The sequence below is a fragment of the Antrostomus carolinensis genome, unplaced genomic scaffold (genome assembly GCF_000700745.2).
Source record: "Antrostomus carolinensis isolate BGI_N321 unplaced genomic scaffold, ASM70074v2 scaffold14588, whole genome shotgun sequence".
Classification (NCBI taxonomy): Eukaryota; Metazoa; Chordata; class Aves; order Caprimulgiformes; family Caprimulgidae; genus Antrostomus; species Antrostomus carolinensis.
The window spans coordinates 19,540-29,429 of NW_010335089.1; the positions used below are offsets into that span (position 1 = coordinate 19,540).

A 9,890-nucleotide genomic window follows, 5' to 3' on the forward strand; every position below is an offset into this window, starting at 1 on the left:
ATAAAATCTGAGGCAGCCACATTGCCAAGCAAGTCAGTGCACTTAAGATTATAAAAATGTTGTTCCACAATTTTCTATTCTAATTGACACTTTGCAGCAAGTTAACACTGTCAGTCATTCTGTGCATTAGAAAGAATTGAAACCCAACATGGGCTAAATATTCTTCAGTCACACAAAGCAGCTTAACAATAAAAAGAACCATTTAAAAAAGAAAAGGCAGAAGATACGATGCTCAGTTTGTGGTCAAACATCAGTTCATGGCAGTCTCTGACCACAAAAAGTTGAGGGCTCTAGAATCCTGCAGGAGTCAGGATTAATCTTCTGTCCATCTAACTTGTCTGCTTTCACTCAGTGCATAAGACTGTACCTGGTCCTAAGGACAACATTCACTTTCTGCTTTTCAAAGCTGTGTCAGAATCACTTTCAAGTTACATAGGAAAGTGCTGAAATATTTGTGGCTGGCTCATGCCACGAAAACCATTTTCCTCTTCCTCCTTAGACAACAATAGCCTATTTCTTCAGTTTGGCACTTGAAGTCACACCAGGTAGGAGAGTAAACTATTCAAACGACATTAGATTAGCAGGTACCTGGAACCAGAGAACATAAATTATTCAGCTGTACAATGCTCTTGAACCTGTCATGGCATTGGGAAACTGCAAGGTTACAAAATAGAGTGGGCTAATAATTTATTATCCAATGTGAAAAGCGTCACAAACTGTCCCAAAAGAGGGCTAGCCCCATAACTGACCGGAAAGATAAAGATTTTTCTACTAACAGACCACATCCAGCCAAAGTATTCTAAGTAGTCATCAGTATGCACGGGGTAGTATGTATGTGTTTAAAAGATGCTCAAGCTGCATCCTGTTTTAGGCCCTATATGGATCAGCCTCCTATTAATATAACCTTCAGAAATCCTTTTAAGAACGAACATTTTCGTCAAGAAGAATGAGGCTGCTATATAAAGGACAAACATGGCATTTTATAGGCCACACTTTTCAATGGCACTAACAGACCCAGTCACTGGACTAAATGCTAGCATGTTTGCTTCCTCTGTCCATGAGAAAGCCCCTTCTGAAGTAGAGATGGGGTTACCTCACTTGAAGCAGTAAGTGTAGAGATTATATGCTGTAAAGGTAACCAAACTATAGCTAGACCTGCACAAATCCTGATTTGGTGGAAATTCTGTAGTTTTGAATAATTTTTATTCCTCCTATTGAAAAACTGGATCAATGTACAAAATGAGGAGTTAGGTCTATCCCCACAGGACTGTGTGTGCACACAGACTGAAAAGAGGTATCTCTTCTAGTAAGGATTTTCTGGAAAATATGAAGAAGTGGGTAGTTTCACAGCCTTACCTGAGGCTTGTTGCTTTTGCATGCATCATCCAAATGCTTATGCCATAATATTGCATGAAACCTTGAACCAGTCTGGAACTTGTAAGCATTACCTACAAAAATAAGAAAATCAATGGCTCTGAACTTGCAGACAGACATGTAGTTTCAAGGGATTCTCATTTCTTTGGCAGATGCCAAAGGTCTGAAATAAACTGTTAAATTAATTTGCACCTCAAATGCTCGAAGATGTGGCTCATATAATAGAAACCATGTGAGGCATATTATCCAACAATCCTTGGGTGAGGGGAGTATGAGAACATATGTGGCCTGCAAAGCTAAGCGGAGTGTATAGGCAGAGAGGCTAACTACAGCCACAGAAAAGATCACTTAGGTCACATCTAATTTACTCCTAGCTTTCTTCTCATTAGGAGTCTTGTGTGAATGTTTTTGATATTTGTGAAATTAGTTTTCTACAATATCCTACTGCAAGTTTCCCCTATGCCTCGTTGTTTTGTAAACTGTTTCTTGCAATCAAATACTTTTGTGCATTTTAGTCAACACCCAGGAGATGCACTTTGCACAGTAGATGCTAATTCGCATCCAGCACTGAAGTTGAAAACGTAAAAAGTGAAGGAAACCTCAAAAATCTTTATATAACCACTCAAAGTGCAAAATAACTCTGTGGGCTTTCTAGTATTTTGAAGTTTTTGAAGTTTAATCAAGGTGGAAGAGATATGGCACTTCAAAATTAATTATTAAAAAGTAAATAATAATTACTTAAAGGGAGTTTTCTTAAAAATACTTCGATGTTTCAAAGATTTTAATAATATTTTAATTAGCCTCAGTTTATGTCAAGATTAGATACTGACCAATTTTAAGCTATTTAGAAACTTGGAAATCAGGGTGTGCGGGCACATGGACAGGCAGCAATCTCATATTGGCGGGGCAATTTCTGCAAAACTTCAAGTAACTGTCAAGATACAGCAGTACCTCTGTAGGCACCAGAGAAGCACCACAGCATATTGTAGAGATATGTTCAACTTCATTTGTACCCTCAGTTGAAAATTCTGTATTGAAAATCTCCCTCTTCAGTCTTTTAAATGAGTGCCACTTCAAGTTCTGTACAAACTCATTAACAAAAACTCATCTACTTCCTGTCACAGAAATATAATGCAGACAATGTCCCTCCTGCAATATCTACCTTTGTCAGGGTTATTTAGCTGGAAAATATCAGGATGCTCAGGGTCATCAGGCAGTGCCACCATCCAGCCCACAATGGAGACTTTTTTACCAGGTGTAGATTTATACTGGAAGAGATAGAGACGTCAGTCACAGCTGAGACTGTCGTAGGGATTAACTTTTGACTGTAAAAGTTGTGCAGACATATGGCTTAGCCTGGAACAGCATGTACACTTCAAACACCCTTCCAGATCTGCTTAAGAACACATAGTTTTTGTTTTCAGAACAAATTTAAAGCTTACATGTTTTCTTTCAGTGCCTCTTAAAGATTTTGCTCCAAAGTACAGAAGAGTTGATCCTGAAAGCATAACCCAGTATCTAGTCCATGAGGAGAGCTGAATCAGAAAGGAAAAAAATTAGGGAAAACTCTGCATATCTCCAACATTTCAAAAATCTATTCACAAGCAAGTCCAAGTGCTACCACAGTTCAATTCAGAAGCAAAGAATGGAGAGTTAGATAAAGACTGTCTCCTGATGTAAATCAGCCCAGCTACCTAAATTTGGATGGCTGGCTGTGAATACAATCCATCTTACTTGGGTATCTCATAAAAATACCAGGCCTGACTGCTTCACAGCAAAATAGTGCGCCGCCTTCTACTGGACAGATCTTAGACTTCTGCATTTGATCAATAAAATTTATTGAGATTACATCTCTGCAATTCTTCAAATCTTTTAGCATTGAACAGCAGGGTTGCACATAAAAAGCGTCAATGAGTTCTACAGGAAACAAAAAATTACCAAATGTGTATGTAGGACCAGAACCACATGAAACCTGTTAATTTAGGCTAAGTATGAATTACTTTGGTGCTATGGGTGGATGCCCTGCAGCCTTCCTATTTCACCACGATACTAAACTTCAGCCCTCACAGGTGCAGGGATAAGTAAAACTGCTGTAGATCAAAGGTTACAACCTTGTTATAACCCAGTTAAAACTTTGAACAGAAAATTATTTCAGAATTAATAACAAGAAACATTGTTTTGTGTGGTATCAAGCTGCAGGTTTTCTCTAAACCTGGAAATTAAAACAGCCACTAGTGAATCAGAATCACAGGAAGACTTAGAATCACTTACAGTAGGTTTCTTGCCTTCTTTGAGCAATGTTTTTCTTCTTAGTGGCCCTTCCATGGTAATGACTCCTGTGGAACTACCCAATGTACAGCTGCAGGCCCCTGTTGGGCTGGAGAGACAAAACATTGCCATATGTATTTAAGCAGACAAATAAGGTCAAGAAGCAAGCACTGTAATTTAGCTCTAAATATATTTTTCCTGCATTGCCTTACATATATTGTTATCATCTGACACGTGACTCTATAATAGGTATTTTCTAGATCTAGGTATCAAACAGGAATCAGGATCTTTGAAAAACAGCAAATCAACAAAAGGTTCTATTCTGGGGGCTTAGACATGAAAAAATAAAACAAAACAGAACAAATACTGAGGCCCAAAGTCAAAGGGAAAACAGACGATTTTCAATTTTATTCTGGTAAATTACAGAAATTATTTATGGCTTAAAATTTTGGCAATAAGAGCTCCCACAAATGTAATTTTATCAAAGAATGTAGGAAATTACCTTGGCTAATTAGAAAAAAGTTGGGAAAACTATCTAACAATGCCAATTTATTGTACAGTGATTAAAATACTTTTTCCTCTCCCACGACAAACATGTAGCTTCCCACATACGAGAGTGAAAAACTGCTACAACTGAAAGAACCCCAGTACAGGCCAAGTTAGAAATGTAAACATCCATTAAGCTCGTAACAACCAAAGCCTGACTGGCAGGTGACAATCTATTAGAATTATCTGCTGATAACCTCTCTTCACTGCCATGTGATCACAGCCCTGATATTCTTATAAATATAAGGGCCAATGAACTTCACCAGAGCCAACTAAATCACATCTAATAATGAAATCAAGGAAAAGGATATGTGTGTGATCTACCATTCCGTTGTGAGAGGAAGTCTATTCTGGCTATGAACAAGTATGACTGAGTCACATAAACACACACCGGTGGAAGTGATACACACAGCAACACCACCTATGCAAGGACAGCACTTTCAACTGGCAGGTGCATCTGCTTTGATTAAACGGAATTGCCTTCTCCGGGCTAATGTGTATTCTTGCCAATTCTAGTTTTCTGACAGAAGCAGTAAAAGATTCCAGAAAAGGAAGAATGAAGCAGTAGCTAGAATAGCACTGTATTTTGGTTTCAGCATGGGATTTGTTAAGAGAAAAACACTGACAACACAACGTTTTCATTTTGTCCTTGGAAGGTGAAGGACTTTGTGTTTTGTTAGTCTACAAGTGCAAGACCTGGGGAGGAGGGGAGCAAGGAATATTTAAATTAATAAGCTAAACTGGCATTTGTATATGCCAATAGGATGTTCCATATCATATCACGTCATGTTCAGTGTATTCATGAGGGGCTCTTCCTCTCTTGCTCTCTCTGGCTTTGGCTCGGGCTCTGGCTCTCCCGGGATTGCTGTTTCGGTTCGGGATTGTCGCTTCTCCGGGACCGTGATCTGGGAACAGGCTGGGCTTGGTCGGCAGGTGGTGAGCAATGGCACTGGGTATCACTCATTTGCATACTTTATTACTATTATTATCATTACTATTTTAATATCATTATTTTAAGCTTTATTTCATTTCAATTCTTAAATTGTTTTTATCCCAAACTCCAAGCCTCCTTACCCTTGTCCACCAGTTCTCTCCCCTGTTCCCTGGGGGGAGTGGGAAGTGAGCGAATGGCTGTGTTTGGCTGATAGGCCAGTGCTAGCCAAGTGAAACCACCACAATAATGTATGCATTTTTATTCCTGTCTAACAACTGCTAACTTGTGCTGCCATCAGATGTTACTAGTTCAAGTAAAACGGCTGCACTTACATTTATACATTATATCAACATTCCCACAATGGCTGAAGCAAAATAATTTATACAAAACAAAAACTGATTGGATTTAAACTCCAACTAAATCTCGGTATTTGCAGAATATGGTTTCAGGGCCCTATTTTCTTTACTGTTCATATATGCTTCTTCACTTCCCACTACCACAGAATTTATCAAGTCCAGGTTAGGTATGATTGATTTTTGTCATCACAATCATCAGTGAATGATTTTTGTCCTTCTAACTATGTACAATTTTCTATGTCACCTCTCTTCATGGATTACCAGTCTCTGAAAAGTCCGTGTCTTAGTGCCTAGCAACACTGGGAGTGCCTGCTACATATGGCATTGCAGATGTTCCCTCTCTTACTCAGGGTCCAAGGTAACACCTCTTGTTATGGGGGAGCTGTCCTTCAAATCAGGAAACAAACTGTGAGAAAGGGTCAAGAATATATCCTCGTAACATCATTATTTGTTACAGAAGGCAAAGAAGGCCTTCATGACAAACCTGTTTCTGTAATGTCACAAACTCCAAAGTAAACAATAGCTTCCTTCAATATGGAAGCCAGATATAATTAGTTAAACCAATAACTAAACTGAACTGCACCTGAATGGGCCAGACTCCCGCTTTAGCACTTATAGGAGGAACTCTTACAAGCAGGAGGGGAAGACTCCCCCGAGTTCACATGGTCAAACAAGGACACTTTTGGACACAAAATACATTATGTTAGGAAAGTGTAGAGACACAAATAAAAGTTCAGCACCATACACTGAGCAAAGTAGACCCTGAACTGTACCTGTAGACACAGCTTCGACTCCTAGGAGAATTCCGGATTGGTACCCTCCAGTTAGGCCCCAGTGTGGCATACAAACGACCCCTGTTTGTGAATGCAAATATCTGATGAGGGAAGATGTAGTTTGAGACTTCAACAGTTATGGTCTGGTAAATATGACAGAGATAGTTCCCAGTCTTTTCAGATCCATGGGAATAAAAACACAATAAACTTTATAGTGCTTTATTTCAAAAAGTTTGCCATTTTTTCCTAACTAATCAATAATTTGATAAAAATAACTATTGATTTATGGCTTACCTATGTTAGGGATCATTTGTGAATTTCTTAGCTAAGTCTGTAGAGTGCTCAGTGAGTGTACATGAAGACTAACTCACCTTTCAAGCCCTGATGGCAGCTCCTCACTAAATTCTGAGCTTTCACTGCTATCTAGAAAAAGAGTAGTACAGAGAAGGAGTAAGAAAACCACCCAAGGGAAAACACAAAGCCAATGTATGTGGATCATCAGAATAATCTTTATATAGTACCATAGAAATTGCTTACTCAAATCATGTTTCAAACTGGAACTCTTTAGAGTTTGTGGTGAAATCTAAAGTTGGAAGAGGCTTACATGAGCCTTCCCATTTATAGTATCTCACTGATGAACAAAGTCACTGTTACTGCTGTGTTTAAATACCAGACATCTACATGTTACTTTAATTTTCATCATGCTGCTTTTCCTTCAAAGGCTGAGCACTTCAGGAACACAAAATCCAGTTACTTTGTAAGACTGTATTTCTACCACAACATCTGTAAGTTGATCAGAGTTATTAGACATGATGTAATTGTTTCTTTTCAACAAGCAAGCATATCTGTAACAGAGGATATGCCAGATGTATGCTGCTGCTAGGAGCCATAACAAATCAATATGATGGTATTCACAATGACAGTCCCTATTTTTCCTCCAAGCCCATGACCAGCTCTTCCCTCCTTCCCTGGCACAGCTATTTAGCTCACAATTTTAATTTACCCAGGACTGATCTTCTAATACTCAGTATAACACAGTGAGTTGTGCCTGTATCATCTCAGTGTCAAACCCTTCTTGGTAAAGTAACCTGCTATCCTTCACAGTCTACTTCCTACTCTAGAAATAGCCTGAGTCACTTAAAAGGTGGCTTTCTCTGGCTTAGAACACAGATTCTAGAAAGCTCTGATTTTATTATAATAATTATTTCATTAATTATAATATCATAATGTAATAATCCTCTTTCACAACTTCATTTTAGGTTTCTTTTGAAGTCTTAGCAAGCACAGCTAAACTATTCTCCCATCTTCTAAAATATATCATTATAATTAAAGTTTTCTTTGTGAAATATATTTTGCAAGGTAGCTTGCAAAATATATATCCACTTTTCAGTAGCACTTCTTTTTTTTTTTTCCTAGTGAAAGTTGACAAATCTTCCTTCATGCTGCTTTTACCAAAACCATCAGTAGGCAACCGAGGAAAGCTGAGAGCAAGCTGACTAGGTAGCTGAGTAGCAGTTCTGACCTACTTTCTTTCATGAATGGGACCAGTGTTTGCGAAGGAGCTAACAATCTTCCTAGTTCCCTACTTTTGGGTATCCCTCTGAGTTTCCAGAGCACTGGGACAAAAAAGCAGGAACATCAGTTCCCCACGCAGACTCTACCTATAGAAAGGCCATTGGTGAAAAGCGAGTCCAGCGCATGGCTGCGGGCTGGGCTGTGTGACTCCAGGACGCTGTCATCCAGGAGGTGGCGCGGCTTCTCCGTCGGGAAGGTGGCACTTTTGCTTTCCACTACACTGAACTGACACATCATGCTGGAAAATTGGAAAGAGAAAAAGGCAAAACCCCTCTTACATCATCTAACAGTAACCCTTGGCTCCTGGTATTTCCACTCAGACTTTACCTTATCAATAGGTTATTAAGGAGCAAGCAATTAAACGGTACTGCTCACACTTTTCCTCTGCTGTACATATGCTCCTTGATTGCCAAAACAAGTTTCAGATTTTAGTGGTCTTGTAAGTAACAATGATTAAATTTCTGCAGATGGGAAGTTTTAAGTTTTTTGACTCCTCTCCGTACAAAACCCGAACACCCCGAGTGGAGGCAAAGGTAGAAAACCAGAAAAAGCAGACCCTAGCTAAATCACTGCTTAGTGGTCCTTCACTAAGCTGAACTAACCCATCAGCACTCTATGACCCTGGACAAGTCGCCTGAACTACTTCTTCCCTAATCCATTAATTGTTAAATTGGGTAGATGCTGACACCTTAACTGAGAAGCAGGTGCTCTCACTTAGCTGGGTAAATGGTAGAGAAAAATGTTTCTAATCCATATTACCCAAGTAAAAGAGTGCAAAAACTCACAACTTTCCTGAACGATAAGCCATCCCAAGCAGCTAGTAAGTTTCCTTAGATATATTAGCAAGATGTTTAAAAAACAAAAGGAAAAAAAAAAAAATTATGCACACCAGGAATCCACAGACCAAAGTGGATACCCAGCTTCAAGTACCACCAATGCACTAGCAGAGAACAGAGTCAGCAAAAATAAAGGGAAAACCTACAGAATACACAGTAAAACCTGAAGCATTTTTGCAACACAAGAAATGAAAAGGATAAATACTAGAGTGCCGCAGTGCTCTGCTGCTATCTTAAACCTTTATGATGCATGAAATTGCCTGAGTGTGAGACAGCCTGAAGCACCCACTTGTTTCCCAGGCTGTGACTCTTCCTGTGCCTTGGTACAGGAGGTGTAGGTAGACTTGCTGCTACTGAGGCATCAGGACACGTGGGTCTCCTGCTAAAAAACTGCTGACAGGTCAGATGGACCTAAAAGACAGAGATCATTTAACATTGAATTGATGCAAAACCCAGAAATTTCCTGGACTGCTGTGTATAGCCATTGATTAAAATGATTTGTTACAGATAACCAAAAGGCACCATTTCTGAAGAACTGTTTCTTGCACATTAGGGTTACACCATCCATTTCTGTTATGAATTCATCTTTATATTCTTGAACTGTCTGGAAGTAATTTTTAAAACAGCTTTGCACACACTTTTAACAATAAACTCCTACAAAAAGTCTTGGCACACTTACAGCAGCTGGATGTGCCAAAGGGTAATACACAGAGCCATAAAGTCAGTTTGTACTTCGGGTGTGAGCAGGGAAGCTCACACATGTTTTTAATTTTGTAAAAAACAACTCCATGTTGTGAATAAACTGTAAACAATCTGCTCATACTGACTCACAGCTTGAGTATGTAAGAGAAAGCAGGGTCTTTTCATGTATCTAATGGCCAGACATATGCATTACTTCTCAATCATCTACGAGCTCTAGATATGTCTCTCTGTAATTTTTCTTCCTCTCATTTTACAGATTTTATGAGGCCTCACGGAAAACATGGACAAGCTGTTCTTGTTCCAGTTCCTTGATGCCGTTTGCAAAAGGCTGGCAGTGAACTCTGCAATACAGTGAAGAACAACATGGCCTATCATCATCCTCAGTGAATCACAGAATCGTAGAATACCAGGTTGGAAGGCACCTCAAGGACCATCCGGTCCAACCTTTCCTGGAAAAAGCACAGTCTAGACAAGATGGCCCAGCACCCTGCCCAGCTGAATCTTAAGAGTGTCCAATGTTGGGGAA

At 39.3% G+C, this 9,890-nt stretch overlaps 1 protein-coding gene across 1 annotated transcript; it reads right to left on the bottom strand.

Moving 5' to 3' along the window:
• Positions 1-558: 558 nt before the first annotated feature.
• LOC104529963 (ras-specific guanine nucleotide-releasing factor RalGPS1-like) lies at positions 559-9,073 on the bottom strand (the record flags this gene model as incomplete). The annotated part of the gene is given in 10 exon segments (XM_010174413.1): positions 559-588; positions 1,357-1,448; positions 2,537-2,642; positions 2,817-2,909; positions 3,646-3,751; positions 6,252-6,332; positions 6,623-6,674; positions 7,913-8,064; positions 8,952-9,050; positions 9,052-9,073. Coding segments are annotated over 10 exon segments (833 nt in total), but the record flags the coding sequence as incomplete, so codon positions are not given.
• Positions 9,074-9,890: the final 817 nt, after the last annotated feature.